Consider the following 27,759-nt stretch of genomic DNA (forward strand, 5'->3'; position numbering starts at 1 on the left):
ATTCCTTTTCTTTGACTACAGTTGAATCACTTTGGGTTTCATCTGGAAAGTGAATAGCACAGTGAAGAGTATGTGTATGGTGAGGAGTTATTGAGATTAAAAACCAAAGGGCAGCAAACACTGGTTTTCAAGGCTCTAGGGGTGAGATTCCTAGAAGCTTGTTTATCCTCTGGGGACTTAATCACAGAACGGACAGGAGAAAGATAAAGAGAGACTGACAAACAGCTTGAGGTCACTTGGCAGGAGCTGGAATTTGTCATTCAAACTCACACAAAGGGTCAAGATGCTGACTTCTTGGAAGAAATAAAAAAATACAAATTATGCTTCTTGGTACCCTTATTTATGTGGCTTTCCTCAACTGGGAATGTTTTTTGCCCTTCCATTAAAACTTTTCACATTCTCTGTATTTTTGTCAGTTTTGTTCACAGTTTAAAAGGCATATAACCTGTGACAGAAGAAATCCTACTTTTAGGAATTGATAGAAAAATCTTTAATGAGGACTCATATATATATATATGTATATATATATATATATATGATATATTCACACACACACATACATATATATTGTTGTTGTTCAATTGCTAGGTCATGTCCAACTCCGCAACCCCATGACTTACAGCATGCCACGCTTCCCTGTCCTTCACTGTCTCATGTGTACTTCTCCTCTTGTCTGTGTGTATACACACAAAAGAATTATTGCAGAAACATTTAAAGCAGAGAAAACCACCTGAGAGCCCACAACACGAGAGTGATTAAACAAATTGCAGAACATACTTAAAGAAATGAAATGCAGCAGTTTACAGTGCAGTAGGTAAGTATAAGATTGAAGGCAGGAGAAGGGGTTGACAGAGAATGAGATGGTTGGATGGCATCACCAACTCAATGTACATGAGTCTGAGTAAATTCTGGGAGTTGGTGATGGACAGGGAGGCCTGGAATGCTGCAGTCCATGGGGTCACAAAGAGTCAGCCATGACTGAGCGACTGAACTGAACTGAAGGTGATAGAAAAATTTACCTCTTCTGACACCAAATTTGTGAACCAAATCATCTAACAACACATTAAAGATATGAGTTTTTAACAATTTTATTTTTCAAAGGGTAAAGGAAGAAGAAAGCTTGAAGGGATATTAACTGCTTAATTCAGATTTGTAAAGAAGGAAATGATGGTTATGTGCCTGGTGTATAAGTTAGTAGCAGAAGTGTGGTAGATGCATTTTAAATATGGTTAGTGATTATGTACATAATTTTATTTATTTTTTAAACAGCTTAGAGTGGTAATATTATCCCATTTTAGGGATGCAGAAAATCGAGGCTCAGAGACATTAAGTGATTTGTCAAGGGACACAGAGCCAGTTCATGCTAGGCTCTTACTTTGAGTCATAGTCCATCTTTACTTTGAGTGTTCTTTATGTTATGTAAAAATTTTACCAGGAATTAATTCCAGGAGACAGAGGCTGTAGCATCCTGAAGTTCATAAAAAGCAAGTAAAGCTATCTAAGGAGTTTAAAAAAGAGATATGCACAATTCCATGGCTTGTGAAAGACAAGTAAAATTTACCCCAAAACTTTATTATGAAAAATTTCAAGTATATATAAAAGTAGAAAGAAATATGGGGCTTCCTTGGTGGCTCAGCAATAAAGAATCCTTCTGCCAGGGCAAGAGACATAGGTTTGGCCCATGGGGTCAGGAAGAGCCTCTGGATAAGGAGATGGGAAGCCACTCTGGGATTCTTGTCTGGGAAATCCCATGGACAGAGGAGCCTGGCAGGCTACAGTTCAAGGAGTTACAGAGTCAGACATGACTGAGGGACTAAATGAAAAGAAAGCAATATACAGTGAACAACCCAACTATCCACCACATAAATTCTACAGTTAGCATTGCACTGTTTTTGCATTATCAAGATTGGTACTTTAAAAAAAATAAAATTCTGAATATAAAAACTTAGAAATTATAGTACTGTCTAATAAACAGTTCTAAAAATGTGAATAATAAGCTTAAGTTTCATGAGGTCAATAATTAATGTTTGTTTGTTGATCTCTGTGTATTCAATGTCCAGCTTGGCTCTTGGCACAGAGTTGACCCTTGATACATCTTTATTGAATAAATGGGTAACATAATCCCAGTGAGTAAAAAATGGGCTTTACATCTAAAAAAGCTAATCTAGTATGCCTTCTGATAAGTTAATGAGAGGAAAAAATGTCATATAGATTGAAGAAATAGCAGTTCACCAGGGATCAATATATCAGAAGATCAATATGTCAGAAGATCAATATATCAGTTAAGTTAAAACAGGAATAAACACCTGATGCGAAGAGTTGATTCATTTGAAAAGACCCTGATGCTGGGAAAGATTGAAGGTGGGAGAATGGGATGAAAGAAGATGAGATGGTTGGATGGCAACACCGACTCAATGGACATGAATTTGAGTAAACTCTGGGAGTTGCTCATGGACAGGAAGGCCTGGCATGCTGCAGTCCATGGGGTCACAAAGAGTCAGACACGAATGAGCAACTGAACTGAACTGAACGGAAGTCTTTCTGCATAGACTGACATTCTTCAAAAGGGTGTGAGAGGTTAAAACTAACATGGTAAAACTCAGTAGAGACTAGTGTGAAGTCTTTAATTCTGAAGTAGAGGAGTGTGCCATTGCTTGGCAGAGTTTAATATTTAAAATATGGACAAGGAGTAGCACACTCCTTTACTAAGTTGATTATTATGAGCTGGTTGTATAAATATATGGTTAAAAAAAGATAAATTAGACTTAGCACTAATAGAAAAATAGAGTACAAGGAAGAATAGTCCCACTGTATTCTGTTCCTCTCACACTGGCAGCCATATAGTGCTATTGAATGAACTCTAACATACCTACCGGAATAGAGGAGGCAGTTTTGGTAATAAAACATAACAAAATTATTGGAGATTAAAGTCATTAGAGAAATGATAATTTTAGACAGGAAATGAGAATATGGGATGATGTGCTAAAGAACTTCAAATACTTGAAGGGCCAATGGAAAGCAAGGTAGAGATAATAGTTTCAAGATGGGAGCTAAGTTGACTACATGTACATATACATATGTGTATGTAAAATATAAATACAGTCATATTTTATATTTTATGCAGATATAACTATATACAGAAGTATTTCAACATAGGAATTGTTATCCTTTGTGGTTCAGAAACAGACAGCAAATGGATGAAAGCTTGCAGAGAAAGCTCGAGGTCAGGACTCTTTAAAGAACTCAGTTGTAAAAATGGAGCAACATAGATGATCCACGTTCAGAGGTTGTCTCTCTTGGTGTATCTTATGAGAGTAGGAAAGTAGCCAGGTCAAATTAACCACCACTGACAGTGCACACACACACAACAGGGGTAGAGGACTCTGTCTTGAGATAAGAAGAGTGACTGTGGGAGCTAGGCAGACACACAGGTTCATCAGTCTGGTGATGCAGGAGATGGTTCCTGGGGGTCTGGTTAATGGCACATGAGCCTGCCTCCCTCCTTCCCAGTGGAAGCCAGGAGAAAGTGAGCCTCAGCAGTAGCTCCCACACCTCCTCTAAGGAAGCAGAGAGTTGAAATAGAATCTCAATGGCAAAGGTGAACACCAAATGAGGAAACATCAAACATCCATTAAAAGTCTACAATGTGACATAAATTTATTTTCTACATCTATGGGGGGACGGATACATTAGAAGACTGAGACTGCCACATGCACACTCCTATATATAAATTATGTAACTAACAAGGACCTACCATATAGCACAGAGAATGCTACTCAGTATTCTTGTAGTGGCCTCTATGGGAAAAGAATCTAAAAAAGAGTGTGTGTATGTATAACTGATTCACTTTGTTGCACACTTGAAACTAACACATTAAAAATCAACCAAACTTCAATTAAAATTTAAAATATACTAAAGTAAAATTCCCATGCTTAAACTCCAAAAAACTCTACAGCATACAAAATAAATTTAATAACCAGATCTTATACCCAAAAAAGTAGAGTTAACAGAACAATTAGAACTGGGTTTGTGGAACAGAACTGATATGTTCTTTATTATTTCTGAGAGCAAAACTAAGGCCAGTGGAGATATCTACCAGTCTATCTACATCTATTTAGAAATTTACTGACCTAGATACCAGGGAATCTCTAATCACTGGACCTGGTATATATTAGCCCTGTAATAAGTATTTGATGAATATATCTACACAGCATTGGGGCAGATATATATTCATCTTATTTACCAAGAAAATGACAGACATGGTGTTCACTGGATTTTCATTCTAGTAGGGAAGCCAGCTAATCAATAAATATGTAACATAAAAGTAAGCAGCAATAATTTTCCATAAGGAAAAATGAAGATGAGCAAGGATACAGAGGATAATGGGGAATCCCTTTTGCTGGCCTTCTTGGTTCAGGAGGCAAGAGACTACTATAAACAGGGAGACACTTGAGCAGAGACCTGACTGTAGTGAGTTGCCTATCACTGAGTAGCCAGAATTTATTGACTATAAACAACATTTCTTATCTCAGAGTTTCAGTGTGTCTGGAGCCTGGGTGTGGTTGAGCTTGCCCTGGTGTCTGGCTCAGCGTCTCTCAAGGCTGCAGTCAGGGGTCCTCTGGGACTGCAGTCCTTGCAAAGCCAGGCAGCACAGAGACGGATTCTCTTCAGTCTCACTCAGAAGACTACTGGAAAGACTCAGTTCCCCCCAGCCTGTTGGGCAGAGGGTCTCAGCTTCTGACTCGCTGCCAGTCAAAAGACCACCCTCAGCCTCTCCAGAGAGCAGCTCCCAAATGGCGACTTGCTTCATCAGAGGAAGCAAGAAGCTCCAGAGAGAGAAAATGAGCAAGAAGGACATCACAGTTTTTCGTAGTCTAATCTCTGGATGACATCCCATCACTGTTGCTCTTCATTACACCAGTTCTAGCATGGTCTCCTCTTTATAAGCAGATCGCTAGGTCCAGCTCAGACAAGAAGTGTTGGGGGTGGAATATGGTGAACGTGATCCTGACTGTACCCAGGGAGCTGTGGTGGAGATTCTCCTAGAGCCCTGGGATATTCAGGGAGTGCAGGGTCTAACTCCTCCTGGAGAATAAACAGGCTTAAATTGCTGAGTCATTCTTCCTAGTTATCTGGATGAGTTAATCCCAGCTCAGATCTGCCAGCTGAACTCTTCCCTGGCCAAGCTTCTCTACTTAGAAAATCTCCTGCAGGCCTCACCCAGTGATGTCAGGAGGGGTGTGTGCCCATCAGTCCTCCCTTCTCATGAGATGCGAGTGCTCTGACTTTGCATCAGGAAACATCTGGTTGACCTCCTAGTCCTCCAGCAGATTGCTGGATGTTTCATAAATTAGTGGAATATAATTGGATGGGAAGACATGGAGCTTTAGTGATTATTCAACCCTACCAGCATGTTATAAACCAAATGAGACATGAGAAAACAGCCTCCTTGCACGCTCTCTCCAGGGACCCAGCACCTTGGCTGCACAGGCACATTTCCTAGCTTGTGATGGAAAGCAAATGCTGTTTACAAGAGTCTGAAGTAGCTGGAAGCAAACAGGAGCTCCTATTTGGATGCTTTCAGCAATCCAGCAATTATTCAACACTGGCCTGAAATTAGGCTCCTAAGAAAGAGTTTATTCACTGTCCCTGGGAAAATGAAACTCCAAGTTCATTGGTAAGCAGAAACCATGACCACTTAAAAACAGATCTGGTCCCTCCTAAGCTTTTGATATAGAGGAAAAGTTGCTGTGTATCCTTCACTGACCTCTAAGTACCATTTTTGGCCTGCTTGGTTTTCATTGGCTTCTCAGTTTATGAACCACTAGAGAGGAATTAAGTAAAATAAGTAGGAGAAAATGGGTTTGATAACTGCTCCCCACCCCCACCAACCTCTACACCTGTCCCTGAGGGAATTGGATTTTCTTAACTTCCAGCATCCTGGCCTGCAAATGAAAAACTCTTCTTTTCTTGAAGTGTTTTGCCTCTCTTCCCCCATTCACACCAATGATAACTTCGAACGTGTCAACTTCTAGACAGTCGTTATACATCCTCCAAAGGTATTCAAACAGAATGCAGAATCATTTTTTAATTTTTAATCAATAAAACTAAGCAAAAAATAACTAAAATGCAAAAAAAAAATCTGTTAAAAATTCTAACAGTTCATTGTTCTAAGAGCTCACTCTTGTTAAGAAATAAGTGGAACATGAGATAAAGTTTTAATTTTTATATCCATCTTTCTGCCATAAGGTCAGATGGAGATCCTAGGGCTTTTGGGTGTTGTTCCACTTTTGATTCATTCATTCATTCATCAGAGAGTTGAAAATTGTGTGTGTTCTATATATGGAGTGTATAGCTGGGCACAAGATAAAGTTCCCTGCTCTATTACAGTCTTTATACCTACAGATGTGTTAGGATGAAACATTCTAATGAGTGAAATGTTCAGAGTGTGCTTGGCATTTGGAAAGTGGTAAGTAAACCTTCACTATTATTACTTACTTCTGTGCTTTGACTGAATCTAGTTCTTTTACTTCCCCAAATTTTAAAGGAAATTCTGTGTTTTGACTAATCTTCAAAGGAAATTCTGTGTTTTGACTAATCTTCATCCAAATTCAACTTTATCACAGGGATTTGACTCACACAATTATGTAGACTGGGAAGTCCCAAAAAGATTGTGGAAATCTTTGCACACAGGCCTTCTCTAGTTGTGCTGAGTGGGTTTACACTTCATTTGCAGTTCACGTGGGCTTCTTATTGCTGTGGCTTATCTTGCTATGGGTTTCCCTGATAGCTGGGTGGATAAAGAACGTGCCTGCAACACAGCAGACACAGAGGATACAAGTTCAGTCCCTGGGTCTGGAAGATCCCTTGGAGGAAGAAATGGCAACCCACTCCAGGGTTCTTGCCAGTAAAATGCCATGGATAGAGGAGCCTGGTGGCTACAGCCCAAAGTGTCTCAATGAGTCAGACCTGACTGAGATACCAAGCACACGTGGTTTTGTTGCAGGGCACGAACTCTAGAGCACACAGGCTTCAGCAGCTGGGGTGCACATGCCCAGTTGCACAGAGGCATGGCGAATCTTCCTGGAACAGGGATAAAACCCATGGCCCCTGCGTTGTCAGGCGGATTCTGAAACACTGGACCACCAGGGAAGTCTAGCTTGCTATCTTTCTTGCTACAGATTCTGTGATAGAGATAATATGAACTTATATGAATGTCAGCAGACACATGTAGAATAAAAGAATTCAATGCTGAAAAATCTAAAAATATGCTTATTTAATTAAACTAAACTAAAACTAGCTTTATTTGACAAGTGGACACAAAGCTTTATGGTAAATCTTGCTTTTCTTTTAGTGATAAGTGCACAACGCTACACACCATGACTTACATTGTCATACTCCTTTATGTGTATTTTTCAAAATGATCCTCCATTGAAAGGGGAATCTTAGGGATGCAGAAAACTTTGGAGTTGTTTTTGGCCCAACCTTCAAGAGACCTTAGAGCAATGACTGCCTTAAATTATGTAGGCTATCAGAGATGGTGGTAGAGTTGCTTATCAAAAATGAGAACATTTTATTTAACATTTTTAGTCTGAAGGTGTTGACAAAAAAATACAGAGCATGAGAGTTGTGAGTTAAGTTTTCTGTGGGGAAAAAGGAGGACTATAGTCCTGGAGAAAGTTATTCAAATCACTCTGAGGAACTGCTCTGAAGAGCTTGTGGAAGGGGAGGTCAGTATGCCTGTGATTTTGGCGAAGGATGATACATGCAATCAAACACACATGTTGGCAGAAGGTTCCTGTCAGTCACAAAAATGTTGCTATTCGTCATGAGGATCAGATATGTCTCTTAAAGTCTTCAGTGATTGTCTAGATAGGAGAAGATGAAAGAAATTGGTCTGATGAAATCTTCCTCTGAAAATATCTGGATATCTGAAGGCCTGTTCTGCCAGAATTCCTCAGTAAAAAAGAGTGCCTTATTCCTGACCTCCACCCTGAACTCCTTTCAGGGTGTGCCGAAGGTCACCAACTGCAGTGGCTACTGATATCATACTTGTAGTGACAGGTTGCAAGTGCCAAGTTTTAATTGGCAGTGCCTTCTCATGGTCACAGATTGGACCATAGCCTAGGAGGCATTTCATGATTATTTTGTGTCAGAGTGCTAGGATTGCTTGTTCCTAGGTCAGGCCAAGATTTCATTCTTAGGCCTCTCAGGGTGCTATTGCTGGACTAGGCCCTATCGACCACTGCCAAGTCTCAGGACCACCAGTCTTACTGGTGCATCATGGTCCAGAAAACGACTCCCCCTGGTTGCTTCTTCCCATATTTAAAGTTACACTATTACTATTATTGATCTTATATAGAACTATATGTCTTGTCAACTGCTTCAAGTCATCTAATCATTATTTTATCAGAGTACGAAATAGGCAGAATATAAGTGATAGAGTTAGTAGTATTTGTAAGGTTATAAGTAAGAACTCAAGATAAGAACTTCCATTAGGTGCTACCCAGTATATCCACAGCTCATCTGACTTAATATATTCAGTACCAATCCTTATCTTTGAAGGAAATGATATCTTTGCATTATTCATAAAGCACCCAGTCACATTTCTTCATAGTATTAAGCTGGTCACACTTACCATTGTTTAACTGTTTCCAACAGAAGGGGGAAGATCTTTTATGTTTATGACAATGATCAGAGCAGCTATGATTGATTGGCCAAATGAGAGACTCTCATCCAGTAATATCAATGTCAAAAGAACTATAGTTTTTTCCTTCTAGAATAATTTCCTAAGAGTCATCCATTTAGAGCCTTGAGTGGAGAAATCCACTCAAGTTAATCTAGAAGTACTGGAAATAAGCAATTGGCCATAAACTTAACAATTCAACTAACTTTATCTGTACATAAGATCATGAAATACCATCATTTCATAAGCAAGTACGAGCAATTATCAAAGTAATCAGTCTGCAGGCCTGCTTTGGCAACTTAGGTCACCTGTCTACTTCTTCCTACCACCCTGTCTGGTAGTTTGCCCTCTGTGTTAACATTGTTTTAAGGTGATTTTGAGATCAGTAGCCTGAGTAGAGTCTAGTACATTGTAAGGTCCCTCTCTAAGTGAAAGCAGTAATCAAAGCATCAATTTCCTTCAGATGAAATATTCATGAGCTAGTGAAGGGTAGCTGGTAAGAATCCTTACATCCAGGTTGGAGATAGTCCTTTAAATCATGCCTTTTCCAGTGTGAATAATCCCCTGGTTGCAGGTTATGGGGCATCTAATCTTCATCCAAAGACAGACTAATGAATGGCACTTCAGAAACAAACTAGAGTGTCCTTTTAATAATTCAACTAAAAGTTACAACAATGTAACAGCAGAGCTATCTGGGAAGTGACTCTTGGTAAATAAAGACTTCTATTAACACAATTTGAATTTACTCTCCACATAAACATAATCTTTTTCGTCCCTAAGATTACCCCGTTTCTACCAAAACAAGACTTAATTGTTTGCAAAATAACTCTGGTTTCAATGAACTTGGCCTGATGATTTATACACATGTGATCATACAGGCCTTTTGAAACAGGTTTTGCTAAAACCTTTTATATGGAAATTCAGATTGAATTTTTAAAAGGCCTCCTAAAGCCAGGAAAGTTATGCCAAAGTCTTGTCACAGATTTCACCTGTGTTAACTACAGATTTGAGTCAATCTCTCCCTTTTCAAGGGCCCCAAATACTTTGAGATTCCTGAATGTATTAGGAGATTGCTTTCCTAACCTGGATGATTTTAAAAGTTTCTGGAAACCTGAGTTTCCAGTCTCTGGAGGCATCAAGGAAAGAGAAAAGATAAATGTTTCCATTCTGCTTAAAAGTTATAATTCACCAAATTGCTGTAACTCATAATTAGTTTGAGGGGGAGAGTCTTTTCCAGATAAGTCTTTTATCTGGAAAAGAAAGATTGAAAGTTAGTAATACTTTAGATAGAAACCATAAATTTATAACCATATTCACTATTTCACACAGTGCTATATAAATAACCCTTTTTGTTACCAGTTTTAAGAAGGCATGGTTAAAGACCTGCTCACTACACAATTGATAAAGAAATTTGGTTACAGCTGTGATATACAACATTTTAAGATAATAACTTAAATTATGACTGATAACATTTTACCAGGATATACCAGATTCTTAGAAATTCCATATAATTTCTAGATTAATAACATTTATTCACACAATGTAGCCTAAGGAGATTTTTTTACTTATTTGACAATACTTCCATGTAATTTAACATACCAAATAAACCTAGTTAGTTTATATCTCTCTTTGGGATGTTTCAATGGTCCTTTGAGGTAACCAAAATTTGGCTAGAGGTCAAAGAACTACATCAGAATTTGATCTGGGAAATTTTTCATCAAAAATATCAAAACATTTCAAACTACTTGGTCAAACTGGATCATAGTTCACTGGGAATCAGTGTTTATTCACTTCACCAAAATGACAACCGAAGATTTCAAAGTCAAAATAAGGAAGTTATAACAGATTCCTAGCTAAAGGTAGGAGATCAGTATTTTAAGAAAACTGTCCTCAGCAGAGAAAAAAATAAATTCTGCTTTTATACAAAATTACTTTTAAAATTTACTCAATTAAATTTATTCTAAGCCAATCATTTCCATGCACAAAACTCTGTTTTCAGTGTTGTTTTTCTCAAATCTTCCATAAATTTCTGTATCCACAGTAGTTTGTCTTTTTTTTTTCCCCCAATCTGGACAACCAGCTCTAAGACAAAATTACTTTCTTTCTTTCTTTTTTTTTTTTTTTAACATAATACAGTTCCACTCCTATCTTTTTTCTTCTTTTTTTACTGAAAACATACATCCTACTTTGCTATTGTATACTGAAATGTTTCCATTATTACTTCTAGCAACTTTAATTTCATATTTAAATTCAAATCTTCAATTCTGTAAACCTTAATTATAAGTGAAAACTAAGAAGTAAACAGTTATGAACTTTTTACATTAGCATTCTAGGGATTGGCAAACATAAAACCAATAATATTTTTTTAATATGTGCTTTTTCATAGAAAATACCTCAGTGTGGCACCAAATATATTTTTAAATCATCCTAAATGCCTTTAATTTCTTTGCAAAAGGAAGCTACTGTTCAGTAATTAATGCTTTGTTTTTTGTCTTATTTGGAAATGACCCATTTAATAAACTTTTATCATTTAACTTAATTGATCACAATTCTTAATTTCAAGTGCCTAAAATCTGGAGAGATTGTTTATTAATTTTTCTATATAAGTGTAGTTGATTTACAATGTTGTGCTAGTTCAGGTATACAGCTAATTGATTCATGTTCTTCCATAGTAGCTTATTGAAAGATATGGAGTATAGTTCCCTCTACCATATAGGAAGTCCTTGTTGGTTTGAGAGATTATTTCTAATAAGTATTCCTAAAATGTAATTATTCCTAAGGAGTTTACTCAGAAGCTCTTATTTATATTTAATTTACTTACAAAAATGTTGTCATATGGTAAGCAATTTTTCTTTTTTTTATAAGCAAATGTAATTTTATTAAGGACTTTTTTTTATTATTATTTCTCAATAACAGTAAGTTCAAACATTGAGAAAGAGTTTGACATTTCACACGAAGCAACCACAGGCAACAATTTTTTAAATTATTTATTTTTAATTGAAGAATAATTGCTTTACAATATTGTGTTTGTTTCTCCCAAACATCAACATGAATCAGCCATAGCTTTATGCGTGTCCCCTCCCACTTGAACATCCCTCCAATGTTTACTGCAGCTCTATTTACAATAGCTAGGACCCGAGCCTAAGGTAAATACATAGTTCATTAACATAACTTAAGAAAAACATTTCCATAAGAAAAATGCATTGGTCAACTAAGGTTGAGAAAAGTTAAGTTCAGGTGGAACCAGGTGTTGTCATGACAACACAGAATTTTAAGAGAAACCTCCTTTAAATTTTGTACAGAGAAAGAGGAAAAAACATATGACACTTGCAGTCTATTTCCTCCCACTTGGGGGCCCCTAGCCTTCCTGCCTATTATACTCTCATGTGGAAGCAACCTAGATATCCAATGACAGATGAATGGATAAAGAAACTATGGTACATACATACAATAGAATATTATTCACTTATAGAAAGGAACACATTTGAGTCAGTCCTAATGAGGTGGATGAACCTAGAGACTATTACACAGAGTGAAGTAAGTCAGAAAGAGAAAAAAAAAATAATGTATACTAAATCACTGCAGATGGTGATTGCAGCCATGAAATTAAAAGACGCTTACTCCTTGGAAGAAAAGTTATGGCCAACCTAGATAGCATATTAAAGAGCAGAGACATTATTTTGCCAACAAATGTCCGTCTAGTCAAGGCTATGGCTTTTCCAGTGGTCATGTATGAATGTGAGAGTTGGACTGTGAAGAAAGCTGAGCACCGAAGAATTGATGCTTTTGAACTGTGGTGTTGGAGAAGACTCATGAGAGTCCCTTGGACTGCAAGAAGATCCAACCAGTCCATTCTAAAGATCAGTCCTGGGTGTTCTTTGGAAGGACTGATGTTGAAGCTGAAACTCCACTACTTTGGCCACCTCATACAAAGAGTTGACTCATTGGAAAAGACTCTCATGCTGGGAAGGATTGGGGACAGGAGGAGAAGGGGACGACAGAGGATGAGATGGCTGGATGGCATCACCGACTCGATGGACATGAGTTTGAGTAAGCTCCAGGAGTTTGTGATGGACAGGGAGGCCTGGCGTGCTGCAATTCATGGGGTTGCAAAGAGTTGGACACGACTGAGCAACTGAACTGAACTGAACTGAACTGAACACATATACATAGCATCTAGAATGATGGTACTGATGAGTCTATTTACAGCGCAGCAATAGAGACACATAGAGAAAAGATTTATGGACATAGCTGTGGGAGAGGAAGGAGAGGGTGGGTTGTATGGAGAGAGTAACATGTAAACATACATTACCACATGTAAAATAAATAGTCAATGGGACTTTGCTGTATGACTCAGGAAACTCAAATCAGGGCTCAGTAAAAACCTAGAGGGGTGGAATGGGAAGAGAGATGGGAGGGATGTTCAAGTGATAGACTTAAGATTTTTTTTTAAACTCCTTATTTCAAAAGTAGTCTCTTTTTTTTTCCCCCCTCTCTTTCTAACAACAATCCCCTTGCTTCCTTAAGAAGATTATGTAGAATATTTACATCTCAAAGGCACAAAGAAAGAAGGGAAGTTGAACCAGTTGTTCCTTAAGTCCAGAACTTTTACAATATCTGCAAGACTTCTGAGATCAAAAAAGTAAGTACATTTGAGGACTAGTGGAAAGGATAAGAGGGCTTAGAATTATTTCTAGATCTTCATTTCTGTTCTTATAAAGGCTTGATTTATAAGACAAGTAGTGAAGTAGTGAAGTTGCTCAGTCATGTCCGATTCTTTGCGATCCCATGGACTGTAGCCTACCAGGTTCCTCTGTCCATGAAATTTTCCAGGCAAGCGTACTAGAGTGGGTTGCCATTTAATCCTTGGAGGCAATCTGAATGATATGGAGGTTGCCCTACCCATCCAACTATGTTATCCTGAATTCCCTTCTTTACATCAACAAAAAGATCTTCAACTAAAGTGGAAATCAATCATAACTGACAGAGACACATGTTCCCCAATGTTCACTGCAACACTATTTACAAAAGCTAGGACATGGAAACCACTTAGATGTGCATCAACTAATGAATGGATAAACAAGTTGTGGTGCATATATACAATGGAATACTACCCAGCCATAAAAAAAGGAACACATATGAGCCAATTTGAATGAGGTGGATGATCCTAGAGCCTATTATACAGAGTGAAGTAAGTCAGAAAGTGAACATGAAAGTGAAAGGCACTTGGTCGTGTCCAACTCTTTGCAACCCCACAGACTATACAGTCCATGGAATTCTCCAATCCAGAATACTGAAGTGGGTAGCCTTTCCCTTTTCCAGGGGATCTTCCCAACCTAAGTCTCCCCCATTGCAGGTGGATTCTTTACCAGCTGAGCCACAAGTTCAGTTTAGTTCAGTTCAGTCACTCAGTCATTTCCAACTCTTTGTGACCCCATGAATCGCAGCACTCCAGGCCTCCCTGTCCATCACAAACTCCTGGAGCTTACTCAAACTCATGTCCATCGAGTTGGTGATGCCATCCAGCCATCTCATCCTCTGTCGTCCCTTTCTCCTCCTGCTCCCAATCCTTCCCAGCATCAGGGTCTTTTCCAATCAGTCAACTCTTCGCATGAGGTGGCCAAAATATTGGAGTTTCAGCTTCAACATCAGTCCTTCCAAAGAACACCCAGGACTGATCTTTAGAATGGACTGGTTGGATCTCCTTGCAGTCCAAGGGATTCTCAAGAGTCTTCTCCAACACCACAGTTCAAAAGCATCAATTCTTCGGTGCTCAGCTTTCCTCACAGTCCAACTCTCACATTCATACATGACCACTGGAAAACCCATAGCCTTGATTAGACAGACCTTTGTTGGCAAAGTAATGTCTCTGCTTTTCAATATGCCACAAGGGGAACCCATAAATCAGAAAGAGAAAAGCAAATATAGACTATTAATGGATATATATAGAATCCAGAAAGATGGTACTAATGAAGCTATTTGAAGGTCAGGAATGGAGATGCAGACATAGAGAATAGACTTGTGGGCACAGAGGGGGAAAGATGGTACTAGTGAAGCTATTTGAAGGTCAGGAATGGAGATGCAGACATAGAGAATAGACTTGTGGGCACAGAGGGGGAAGGAGAGGGAGGGACGACTTGAAAGCATAGCATTGAAACATATACATTACCATATTTAAAATAGATAGCCAGTGGGAATTTGCTGTATGACACAGGGAGATTAAACCTGGTACTCTGACAAGATAGAGAGGTGGAAAGGGTGACAACCTAGAGAGATGGAAGGGGTGGGAGGTGGGAGGGGTGTTCAAGAGGGAGGGTGCATATATATGCCTGTGGCTGATTCATATTAATTTATGGCTAAAACCAACACACTATTGTAAAGCAATTATCCTCCAACTAAAAATAAATTTTAAAATGTGATAGTCAAGAATAAATGCAAAAAAAAATTTTTAAAGGCTATGCATTGACACCTACTTAAAGGATATAATTTGAAGAGATAGTAATAAATTTCTACTCAAGAATAAAGAATAATCAAAATATTGCTTTTTTTAAAAGCCCTATATTCTAGATTTAGAGCTGTGTGTCTGTAAAGTGTTTTAATAAGCTTTTCCACAAAGGCTTCAGAATTTTTCTTTGCCTGTGTCTCAATAGTTTCACTTTATTTAGAAGAGAAGGCCTTAAGAAAAAGTTTCCAAGCAAGCTCTGAATGTCAACTTCCAATCTGGCCGATTTCCTAACACAGAATTTAAAAAAAAAAAAAAAAATCCTTTCAATATTTTATCGTGTTCTGCTGGACAAACAGTACATACTCCTGGGTCATAAATACTGAACAAGCCCATAAGGCAAGAGGTGTCCCAAAGGGTGCAAAAGACATTTCCTCCCACTCTTAATTTCCAGAGCTATACCAAAGATAACAAAAAGAAAGAAAGAAAAGCTCAAATAGCTCCCTTGAAAGCTGACAACAGTGGTAGGTCACGGGATGCACATGGAGTGAAGCTCACATTTCCCTCCCAGCTAAAATTTTTAGATCTTTAAAGTGGTTGCTGGCAAGCCAAGTTATCAGGACAAAAGTTAGACAAACAGGAACGCAATGGCTGTGCTTGAGAAAGAAGGAATCCACAACCCTTGGGTACTCAAGAGCCAATTTACAATTCAAAGATCTAATTCTTAAGAATGCTTACTGCCTACCAGTCTGAATTTAGAAAGGATGGGAGAAAGTGAAATTTTGCCTCCTCTGGTAGTCATGCACTACTGATGGAGATAGCAATGAGAGAACCGACTTTGGTAAGAGTTCTTATCTTTGCTGGCTTCTGGCAGTTTTCCGAGGATCCTTTCTGCAGGCTCTGGAGTGAGTAGGGTCCAGCAAATCCCATTCTGGTCATCTAAACTTTTAGAGGAAAAAAAAGTCATATTCCCCCTACATTTATAATGAGTTCTTGGCTGAGATCCCCATTTTATTCTCTTGCTGTGCTGTGCTTTGTTGCTCAGTCGTTTCCAACTCTGCAACCCCATGGACTGCAGCCCACAAGGCTCCTCTGTCCATGGGGATTCTCCAGGAAAGAATATTGGAGTGGGTTACCATTCTCTCTTCCAGGGGATCTTCCCAACCAATCAGGGATTGAACCTGCAGTCCCAAATTGCAGGAGGATTCTTTACCATCTGAGCCACCAGGGAAGGCCAAGAACACTGGAGTGGGCAGCCTATCCCTTCTCCAGGGGATCTTCCTGGCCCAGGAGTTGAGTCAGGGTCTCCTGCATTGCAGGCAGATTCTTTACCAGATGAGCTACCCAGGTAGCTCTTTCATTCTAGATCACATCATAAATGATAAGATTATCAAGGTTACAATTTCTCCACTGTGGCCACTGTGATTCAAGATTATCTTTGGTAAGGCTAGCCTGCTGGTCCAGCCCTAAAACAAAATTTTATTCACCTGACGTCTCACACCAGACTCAGTCCAACTAAGTAAGATCCAGACTGACTCTACACTCATTTAAGTTTCTAATCTTGATCCAGTTCAATCCCAGACTCAGTCCAATTTCCAGTGAAGTGAAAGTCACTCAGTTGTGTCTGACTCTTTGCAACCCCATGGACTACACAGTCCATGGAATTCTCCAGGCCAGAATACTGGAGTGGGTAGCTGTTCCCTTCTCCAGCGGATCTTCTAGACCCAAGAATCAAACCAGGTCTCCTGCATTGCAGGTGAATTCCATACCAACTGAGCTATCAGGGAAGCCCATCCAATTTTTAAGACAGACCCAATCTGGTTTTAGCCAGTTTCTGGACACAGTCATGAAGAAGATGTGTATCAAGTAAAGACTTTATCAAGTAAAGTCTGATACCTCAAGGAAAAGCTGCAGAGCTAGAATCTGAAATTCTCCAGAAATTCCTGACAAGAAAGCAGAGTTCAGGGGCTCAATGGGTACCCAAGTCTGGTTGCTTTTGCTTCTGGGGGCCTTCTGGGGGTCTTCTTTGGTACCTTCTTTTTATCCCAGAATGTTTCAAAGATAAACTAAGACATATTAAAACTTTTAAGAGTTTCTTTAAGCAAAAATTGAGGGCAGGATGATTTGAGAGAATAGCATTGAAACATGTATATTACCATATGTAAAATAGATGACCTGTGCAAGTTCGATGCAAGAAGCAGGCACTCAAAGCTGGTGCTCTGGGACAACCCAGAGGGATGGAATGGGGAGGGAGGTGGGAGGGGGGTTCAGGATGGGGGGACACATGTACACCCATGGCTGATGCATGTCAGTGTATAGCAAAAACCATCACAATATTGTAAAGTAATTAGCCTCCAATTAAAATATATAAATTAAAAATAAAAAAAATAATACATTCGCCGGGGGGGGGGGGGGCGGGGAAGAACCAGTGAGATAAAGCATGCAATAAGTTTAGTTCTTAGTGCATAATAATTGCTCAATAAATGATAGCCATTATTGTTTTTTAAAAATCAATTCAATTGGACAGCATCTCTCTTAGGAAACAGTAAGGAGCTTCAAGGGATGAATAAATGAGAGATTTTTGTAAGCAAAAGAGAGCAGAAATAAAGAGATTATATTAGGAAAAGAGCAGATTGGTTATTACAAGGTTACTTTCCTTTAGAGGAGGGCAGGGGTCTACCCATGTATAAAATCACCTCGTGTTCTTTTGACAAAACTCATTAGCTTTTGCCCTGCTTCATTCTGTACTCCAAGGCCAAACCTGCCTGTTACTCCAGGTGTCTCTTGACTTCCTACTTTTGTATTCTAATCCCTACGATGAAAATGACAGCTTTTTTTTTTTTTTTTTGGTGTTAGTTCTAGAAGGTATTGGAGGTGTTCATAGCACTGTTCAAGTATAGCTTCTTTGGCATTAGTGGTTGGGGCATAGACTTGAATTATTGTGATGTTAAATAGTTTGCCTTGGAAACAAACAAAGATCGTTGTGTCACTTTGAGACTGCACCCAAGTACTGCATTTCAGACTCTTTTGTTGACTATAAGGGCTACGCCATTTCTTCTAAGGGGTTCTTGACCACATTCATTGATATAATCGTCATCTGAATTAAATTCACCCATTTCTGTTCATTCTAGTTCTCTGATTCCGAAAATGTCGATGTTCATTCTTGCCATCTCCAGCTTGACTCTGTACAATTTATCTTGATTCCTGCACTTAACATTCCAGGCTCCTATGCAATATTGTTCTTTGCAACATCGGACTTAACTTTCACCAACAGACACAACCGCAACAGAGTGTCACTTCTGCTTTGGCCCAGCTCTCTTTCTGGAGCTATTTCTCCACTCTTCCACAGTAGCACACTGGACACCTGCCAACCTGGGGGGCTCTTCTTCCAGTGTCATCTCTTTTTGTCTTTTCATACTGTTCATGAGGTACTCAAGGCAATAATACTGGAGTGGTTTGACATTCCCTTCTCCAGTGGACCATGTTAAAGGAGATCAACCCTGAATATTTATTGAAAGAATTGATGCTGAAGCTCTAATACTTTGGCCATCTGCTGCAAAGAGCCAACTGGATGGAAAAGACACTGATGCTGGGAAAGATTGAGAGCAGGAGGAGAGGAGGGGCTACAGAGCATGAGATGGTTGGATGGCATCACTGACTCAATGGACATGAGTTTGATGAAACTCTGGGAGATAGTGAAGCATAAGGAAGCCTGGCATGCTGCAGTTCTTGGGGTCACAAAGAGCCAGAAACAACTTAGTGACTGAACAACAGCAAGAGGTCTATCAGGCAGATTAACTGATCTGTGCTGATCAAGAATTCTTTATGGACCACATTGAGATTCTATTTTGGGGAAAGCCAAATCTGAAATTAGTCCCTGTTTGAGATGGGGGCTTTGCATAAGGCTCCATTTGGGGCCTGTTATCTTTTATTTTTTAATCAATTAACCACATAATCCTAAAATATCATGTTTTCCTTATGTATGGTGGTGATCACAGTTTCTCATTACTGTAAACTGTGTGCATGTTCTCTGTAGTCTGCTAATTCTTTACCAGAAGAATTAATTAAACTTTATGAACTCCACTGCCTAGCCCTTAACCTGGCACACCAGGTGGAGAACTTGCAAACTCACTCACATAACATGCTGCCTCGTTGTTGCTCCATTATTTTATCTGAGGAAATGGAACATACATTATATGTATCCAAGCAGACACACAAAACCGCATACAAATAGATTAGCAGTACAAACAGCTTTACTGAAATCCTCCCATTTTGGTGGTCCTAAACTCTGAGAATCTAAACAGATAAAGTGTATTTATATTCTCAAGAAAAATAAATAAATAAGTATTCTTCCTTGTAGTTGGGGAGTTGTGTACAAAATTGAACTTTGGTGAAGGTAGCCCTGCTTACATGTTGCCTGACTTCCTTTTTTCACCCGCACTTCTGGCTCCTGCACTGACTCTGCTCTCATGGGGTGCCTGGTGCCGTCACGCTGGAAGGCATGTTGACAGCAGCATGGGCCAGATGCGTCAGGGCGATGGGCATGGATGTTTCCTTTTTCTCCAATTAAGTTTCAGAGCCTGATGCTCTACCTTAGAAATTAGGTTTGGATGTGGACTACTGAGAGTGCTGTCTCACAGTGGGAGGGATACAGAGTGGCAAGGCTTACAGCATCTTGGAGAGCACCTCCATGACAGTGCCAGAAGGACGCTGGAGATGGTGGAGAACCATGGGGGGAAGTGAGCTGGTGTTAGGAATGACTATACTTTATCGGGTCACTGCTCAGCCTAAAATTCTTCAAACTTCACTCACATTCTGGCTAGAAAGTCCAAAATCCTTGCCATAGCTCTCAGGATCTCCTATAGCCTCACTGCCTCCTTCTTCAGCCACATGTGAGCAATGTCTTCCTCCACTCTCATTGTTCAGATCCTTTGGATGTTCCTGCAACATGACTGGCTCTTCTGCTTACAGGATTTTATGGAAATGGTTTCTTTCACGTGGAAGAGTCTTCTTTTCCAACTTTCATCCAGCCAAGTCCAACATGTTCTCTGCAACCCCCCAGATTTGGTTTGTGCCCCAGGTTTAGACTCTAACCCACTTTATTTGCCCTTTCTCACAATTTGTCATCCTTCAACAGCTTCTCCACTGTGTCTTCCTCACTAGATCATAAGCTCCTTGAGAGTGGACCCCAAGCACTTACTTATCCAAGGAGCTACCATGCTCTCCCCTGGACAAATGGATGCCAGACCATTGAGAAATACCTGTGAAGTGAATACAGATCTCAAAGCATTTCAAGATAATTCTCTGAGCCGACTGGGTGGTGCCATCAGAAACGTGAGGACTGAATGGGCTCTTCCTGCTTTCTCTCTTTCAAACCCAGCTGGGAAGAAGGAGTTTTGAAGGGCAGGCCCTCGAGGTGGGGATCCTTGGTGAGGAATCTCAGCCAGGAGCCAGGCCACGATGCTCAATGTGACATAGCAACATTTTCATGGAGTGATCATCTACTGAAATTCCTCAGTTCCAAGGTCATCATTAACTTTAAACTGTTATGCAGTATGAATAATTAGATTGTGGGGAAAAATTAGCACGGAGAGTAGTTGCTACTTTAGTCATCAAAATCCTGAAATCCTGACTAATCTCGGCTGGACTGTCTAGACAGTAAAATTTTTGTAACATTGAAGTATAACCTATAGCCACATCAGCAAAGTCACCTCATTATAAGCAAAGGACTGGAGCACTTTCAAAGAAAGACCCTAGAGATCCTGAGGAATCAAGAACCCCTAAAATGGTGATGTGGGAAAAATTGCCTTGAATTAGATTATTAAATATTAAAATGGTATTTCATGTAATCAAATCTAACCTCTGTTTCTAGATATGTTTTGCCTTCTGGGTGTGTGTGGTCAGTCTCCTTCAGATCATTAAAGTCCCTCATTAGATACCATTTGTGTGCCTAGGATATACTCACTTAGGGGTCAGTAATCTAAGAGAAAGAAGAGTTTCTACCCACAAAGATCTTATTATCTACTCAGAGGGACAGATGAAATAGGTGAAACAAAGAGTTAGAAGAATGAGAATATAATTATAACATTAAATTCCAAATGATACATTCAGCCCCTGCAGTGAGTCACATTGTAAAAATCTAGCTCAAACTCCAAAGTGCCAATACAATGGTTTTTGGTCCTCTGGCATTTACTGTTTGGTCAGGGGTTCTATGCTTCCCACTATTTGGTACTATCTTCTCCAGTTTAGTAAACTTGAATGCCAAAGGGTTTTAACTCTGCTAATTATAGCAAACAGTGATTTTTAAAGCTGCCTTACCTAGAAACTTGGTGAAGAATCTGCCTGCAGTGCATGAAATCTTCCTGCATTGGGAAGATCCCCTGGAGTAGGGAATGGCTACCCACTCTAGTATTTTTGCCTTGAGAATTCCGTGGACAGAGGAGACTGGCAGGCTACAGTCCATGGGGTCACAAAGAGCTGTCGACTAATGCTTTCACATACACTTTCACTTTCACATGTAGAAACTCAGCATTCTTAGTATTCTGTGTTCTTAGCAGATTAGCAAACACTGTTAATTTGCATGATTCCATTTCATGTAGATTCTCTGCTGAAAGACTATAATCCTAGTGCTTGTATTTCAATGACTTTATATATAAACAGTCAACTTGACCTCTATTACATGAGACATTCAGATTCGCTTTACCTAAAATTAAATTGCAGCTCCTCTGTCCATGGAATTCTCCTGGGAAGAATACTGACAGATATGGATAGCCATTCCCTTCTCCAGGAGGTCTACCCAACCCAGGGATTGAACCCGCATCTCCTGCATTGTAGGCAAATTATTTACCATCTGAGCCACAAGATAAGCCCTACATTACTGATAGTGCTATTTTAATGATACATTTCTGAAGTATTCACTTATTTGCAGAATTCTATCCACATGACTAATCACTGGGACAGGGATTGGTACATGGTTTAAAGGGAATCATGGGATGGTTCAGGATCTACTAAAAGAAAATTTTTTTTTTTTTAATTCGTTGTGAATCCGGTAAGATGCAGGTCTCTCATTTTCTATTAGCAGCGATCCTGCCGCCAAACATGGCCCCAAATCAAAGAAACCTCAAAGAACAGAGCTGATTTCTGTCAAGTACCTGTATCAACCACTACCTGAAGCCATTCTACACCTGACTTTGCATGTAAGTGAGCCTAAAATTCTTTTTTATGTTCAAGTCCATGAGTTAGGTTGGATTTCACTTGCAAACCAAAGAGACCTAACAGTCTCATTCATAGGGAATAAGGCAGAAGAGAGACTGTAGACAAGACAAGTATAAGTCACTGTGTATTTATTTGATAGTCAACACACCTCCTTTTCCAGAGAGAAAAGACACAGTCTGAGTTATCCCATTTTAATAAATCCCATGCTTCTGGAATTACATCCTGAATTTGTATGTCCAGTAATGAAGATTTGGTACCATCACACAAAGTGATTAAAATTTTTCCCTGAGATTATAAGGCTGTGCCTTTGTCCACAGAATAGCTTTCCTTCCAAAATTCAAAAGAAAAGTAGGAAAAGGGAAGTCTTCTGTTGGTGGGAGAGGCAGATAATTTAGAATTCCTGGAAAAAAAGATGTAGAGTCAACCACACCACTAATTCATATTTCCCTGGCTGTGAACACTTATTCTTTCAATATGTCCAAATGTTATAGAAGGAAATTACACATTAAAAAAATTAATCCCAATGCTGTGTGCAGAGCAAGTTGGCTAACGCTAACCACCAGAGTTATCTTAATGCCTCATTGTCCAGTAAAACATGGAACTAGAGAGGTACAAGCAGCCTTCCCCAGTGGCATGTGGGAAAGAGAAAAATCTAGGCATGGATGATGAGACAAAAACTGTCTCACACTGTATGCATAGTCAGGGCTGTTTCAAAATGGTTTGAAATCGATACAGCTCATGATTCTCTCCAAGTAGGAATGGGGAGAGGTTTAGTGGATTATTATCTCAAATCAGCAAAGCATAAGGCCAACGGACATGCGTCTTCTGGTCTTGGCACACTGAGAGTCAGTTCTGAAGGCAAAGCAACTGCAACAGGCGGTCACCCTCTTGATTTGCAATGACCCAGGTGTGGGAAGGAGCCGGCTCACTGGGATCAGTCACCACGAGGTGGTGGTATCAATCCTCCACCCACAACACCCTAGAATGGCATAATGAAATGACTGTGCTCCCTAGAGGACTCCCCTTTCTTAAAAATAAACAATCAAAGGTTTCCCTAACATCACCCACATTCTACAGTGAAAGAAGGCAGTGGGTCCCAGGCGGGGAGAGTGGGAAAGGAAGTGGATCTCAGGCAAACACACTTGAGGACAAGGTGATGGAGAGTGTGTGGGCCTCTGAGGATGGAAAAGAGAGAGGCAGGCTGAGTGTCAGCGCTTGTGGCACTTGCAGAGATCATACTACGGACATCGCTCCACGGACATCACTCCAGGACACAAGGCTCACAAATCTCTCTCTTCGGCTCTGTGGTACTTCAGACAGGCATTCTCCAAGTCTCTGAGGAAGCCAGGAATTTCACTCTGCAAAGGAAAGAAAACTGTCACTTCTATGTCCTCACAGTGCTCACTCTCGATTCTTCAGGAAGTGGCAAAGATAATGAAGATGGCTTTTGGAATAATAAATGTGACAATAGGGCCCCCAAGTAGATTTCCACAGAATGTGGCCACAGATGATGACACAAGTTAAGACACAAGGCACTACTAAGGCAAGGTGGCCACAGTTGTAAGACCATTTGTATTTTACTTTTGCTAATAAAAAGCTAAGATATTTCTGAGATATCATATTTTGAAAGAAAAAGGAAAATAGGAGATGGGATTTGCTTGGGCTGAGGGACTCTTCCAAAAAAATGAGAGAAAGGACTTGCTTTACAGAATTAGAAAACGGTAAGGAGGGGGGTGGGCAGGGGGATGAAGCAGGATATGTGATCCTTCAGTTAGCATTGATCATTCCAATTTCCCCAAATGTTGTCTTATTTAATCCTTCTCTATAGAGTGGGGATCAGAGAAGGCAATGGAACCCCACTCCAGTACTCTTGCCTGGAAAATCCCATGGACGGAGGAGCCTGAAAGGCTGCAGTCCACGGGGTCACTGAGGGTTGGACACAACTGAGCGACTTCACTTTCACTTTTCACTTTCATACATTAGAGAAGGAAATGGCAACCCACTCCAGTGTTCCTGCCTGGAGAATCCCGGGGACGGGGGAGCCAGGTGGGCTGCCGTCTATGGGGTCGCACAGAGTCGGACACGACTGAAGTGACTTAGCAGCATAGAGTGGGGATATCCATTTCTATTTTTTTGGAGGGGAGAAACTGATGGCTTGCCTAGATTACAGAGTCAGAAACAAGGTCAGGATTCAAAATATCTTGTGCTTGATTCAAAGCCTATGTGCTTTTTCATTCCCCCAGGGAACTGGTGATCCCTCCAATCAGTAAGTAGGACTTTACAAAGCAGACTGAATGGCAGGCATAATTCCAGGGCTTAGGCAGTCTCTAGTGATCCGGGTCAACTGAGGCTCCCGCTCATCAACAGAAAAAGAAAACAAGAACAAAGCTGGAAGTTTTCCCAGGCTTAGACATGCCTCACTGCCTCCCAAGTCAGCTTGGCCTAACTCCTCCATAAGCAAATACAGGGCCCGCAGGCACCATTGTTCCTACAAGGAGCAGGCTATTGTCTGGAGGTTCCAGAGAGTGATCCTGATGAGCTCTTGGTGGGCAAGCAGGGAGCGCTGGCATTCATGCCTTTTGTCCCGGCTGCTGTCCTGGGTGTTGTAACTCCAGTCCTAACCAGAGTCAGTCAAACAAGCTGCATGAGGCCTGAGATAGCTCATCTATCCAGACCGACGGCACCACAGGCCAAGTTAACATCTGCCAAACACACCTCCCCCGCTGCCTCCTGGGATCTTACCTTGGTGAAGTTGTTAAGGATCCAAAATGGAATTTGGCCACCTGGGTTATTGAAGTAATACATGAAAACTAGAGCAGGAAAGAAAGCACAATTTACAAGAAGGAAAAATAGAGCCAAACCCCTGGAAATATCCAGGCTTATATTCAGTTCAGAAATTAAGGAGGGAAGTGGCACTGAATTCAAGTGAACTCTTTCCTCTGCTTTGTCTTATGGGAGACTTACATATATACATTTAGGAAAACAGCCCAGGCACATTCTGCTGCTTTTTATTAAAGGCATGACTAGTGCTGTTAACTGATACTTATTATCTATATCTAAATGGGATATATCCCCCATTTAATTATTTCTCTCATTAACTTATCTCAATTATAAAAAGTTGATAAAATTGAACACCAGTTTATAAATGATAAAATGAGTAAAATGACATGTAAAGGTGGCAGATTTAACATATGTCAGAACTAAGTTCAGAATTTACTGATGCCTCGAGGTCACATCCATTCCAGTCCAGCAGATGGCTGCACTGACCCCTCCCAGCCTCTTTCCTGAGGCTGGAACTCAAGGCAGACAGGTTCTGAGTCCCTGGGTTTTTGCTAAGGAGGAGCTGCCTCCCCAGAGGTGGTCCCACCAGCTCTCCTGCCCACCCCTTTCTAGCTTGTGCATGTACAGGACCTTCCTGAAGTGAGTTTCTAAACCTTCTGGTTCACTTGGATGTTTTGATTTCATCTGGACAATGGAGTCACTAAACAATGGACTGATCAGATTTAAACATCCACCTTGCATTGTAGCTTAGCTTCTGGGGTGAACTGAGTCTCATTTGATTCTTTTGCACCCATGCTCAGTCTCTGACCTCAGGGAAAAAGCATCCTGCATTTGATAGGCCTGCAATCAGTGTGGCCTTCACATGGGTGGCCCAGGCAGGTACACCAACATATGCACGGTATTTACCTTCACTCCTCCAAGAGTCATAGCTCTGGATTGCCAGACTCTGCTTGTACTGCTTCACCCGGATCATGCCCGACTTCTCTGAAAACCATGGCACAGAGATGCTCTGGGCCAGGATCACGTGGACCTTCCGCCCTTCAAAGTTCAGGTCTCGCCGCTGCCGCACATAGACACACTACACCACCAGTCAAGGCACATCAAGTCCAACATCTCATACGAGTCAGAAGCAAAGGGACATGATTCTGTTCCTCCACTTGGTGTTTGCTCCCTTATACTGTTACTTCACTTCCTGTCCTACCCACACTGCAAAACCATGGCTCCTCCTACCTGGTGTTCTCATTTGAGAGCACGCATTGAGGGAACCATCACTACAAACAAAGCTAGTGGAGGTGATGGAATTCCAGTTGAGCTATTTCAAATCCTGAAGGATGATGCTGTGAAAGTGCTGCACTCAGTATGCCAGCAAATTTGGAAAACTCAGCCGTGGCCACAGGATTGGAAAAGGTCAGTTTTCATCCCAACCCCAAAGAAAGGCAATTGCAAAGAATGCTCAAACTACCACACAATTGCACTCATCTCACATGCTAATAAAGTAAGGCTTAAAATTCTCCAAGCCAGGCGTCAGCAGTACGTGAACCGTGAACTTCCAGATGTTCAAGCTGGTTTTAGAAAAGGCAGAGGAACCAGAGATCAAATTGCCAGCATCCACTGGATCATGGAAAAAGCAAGAGAGTTCCAGAAAAACATCTATTTCTGCTTTATTGACTATGCCAAAGCCTTTGAATGTGTGGATCACAATAAACTGTGGAAAATTTTGAAAGAGGTGGGAATACCAGACCATCTGACCTACCTGTTGAGAAACAGGTCAGGAAGCAGCAGTTAGAACTGGACATGGAACAACAGACTGGTTCCAAATAGGAAAAGAAGTACGTCAAGGCTGTATATTGTCACCCTGCTTATTTAACTTCCCTGGTGGCTCAGAGGATAAAGTGTCTGCTTGTAATGCAGGAGATCCCGGTTCGATCCCTGGGTTGGGAAGATCTCCTGGAGAAGGAAATGGCAACTCACTCCAGTATTCTTGCCTGGAGAATCCCATGGACAGAGGAGCCTCTACAGTCCACGGGGTCGCAAAGAGTTGGACACGACTGAGCAACTTCACTTCACTTCAGAGTACATCATGAGAAATGTTGGGCTGGAAGAAGCACAAGCTGGAATCAAGATTGTCAAGAGAAATATCAATAACCTCAGATATGCAGATGACACCACCCTTATGGCAGAAAGTAGAGAGGAACTAAAGAGTCTCTTGATGAAAGTGAAAGAAGAGAGTGAAAAAGTTGGTTTAAAGCTCAACATTCAGAAAACTAAGATCATGGCATCCGATCCCATCACTTCATGGTAAATAGATGGGGAAACAGTGGAAACAGTGGCTTACTTTATTTTGGGGGGACTCTAAAATCACTGCAGATGGTGATGGCAGCCATGAAATCAAAAGACGCTTACTCCTTGGAAGGAAAGTTATGACCAACCTAGATGGTTTATTAAAAAGCAGAGACATTACTTTGCCAACAAATGTCCATCAATTCAAGGCAATGGTTTTTCCTATGGTCATGTATGGATGTGAGAGTTGGACTATAATGAAAGCTGAGTGCTGAAGAATTGATGCTTTTGAACTGTGGTGTTGGAGAAGACTCTTGAGAGTCCCTTGGAATGCAAGGAGACAGTCCATCCTAAA

At 40.4% G+C, this 27,759-nt stretch overlaps 2 protein-coding genes across 2 annotated transcripts in view; both read right to left on the reverse strand.

The window, feature by feature from the left end:
* The window catches only part of LOC120866506 (phosphatidylcholine transfer protein), a 193,226-nt gene that overhangs the window by 41,996 nt on the left and 123,471 nt on the right, over window positions 1–27,759 (reverse strand). The gene's annotated exons all lie outside the window — the stretch shown is intronic.
* The window catches only part of LOC120866530 (phosphatidylcholine transfer protein-like), a 39,129-nt gene continuing 33,824 nt past the window's right edge, over window positions 22,455–27,759 (reverse strand). The window contains exons 4-6 of the mRNA XM_040244308.1: window positions 26,031–26,202; window positions 25,086–25,153; window positions 22,455–23,701 (exon numbers count right to left, since the gene is read on the reverse strand). Coding sequence (XP_040100242.1) covers window positions 23,624–23,701; window positions 25,086–25,153; window positions 26,031–26,202 — 318 coding nt within the window. The 3' untranslated portion in view covers window positions 22,455–23,623. The remainder of the gene's footprint in view (window positions 23,702–25,085; window positions 25,154–26,030; window positions 26,203–27,759) is intronic.

The sequence above is a fragment of the Oryx dammah genome, unplaced genomic scaffold (assembly GCF_014754425.2).
Source record: "Oryx dammah isolate SB20612 unplaced genomic scaffold, SCBI_Odam_1.1 HiC_scaffold_8, whole genome shotgun sequence".
Taxonomy (NCBI): domain Eukaryota; kingdom Metazoa; phylum Chordata; class Mammalia; order Artiodactyla; family Bovidae; genus Oryx; species Oryx dammah.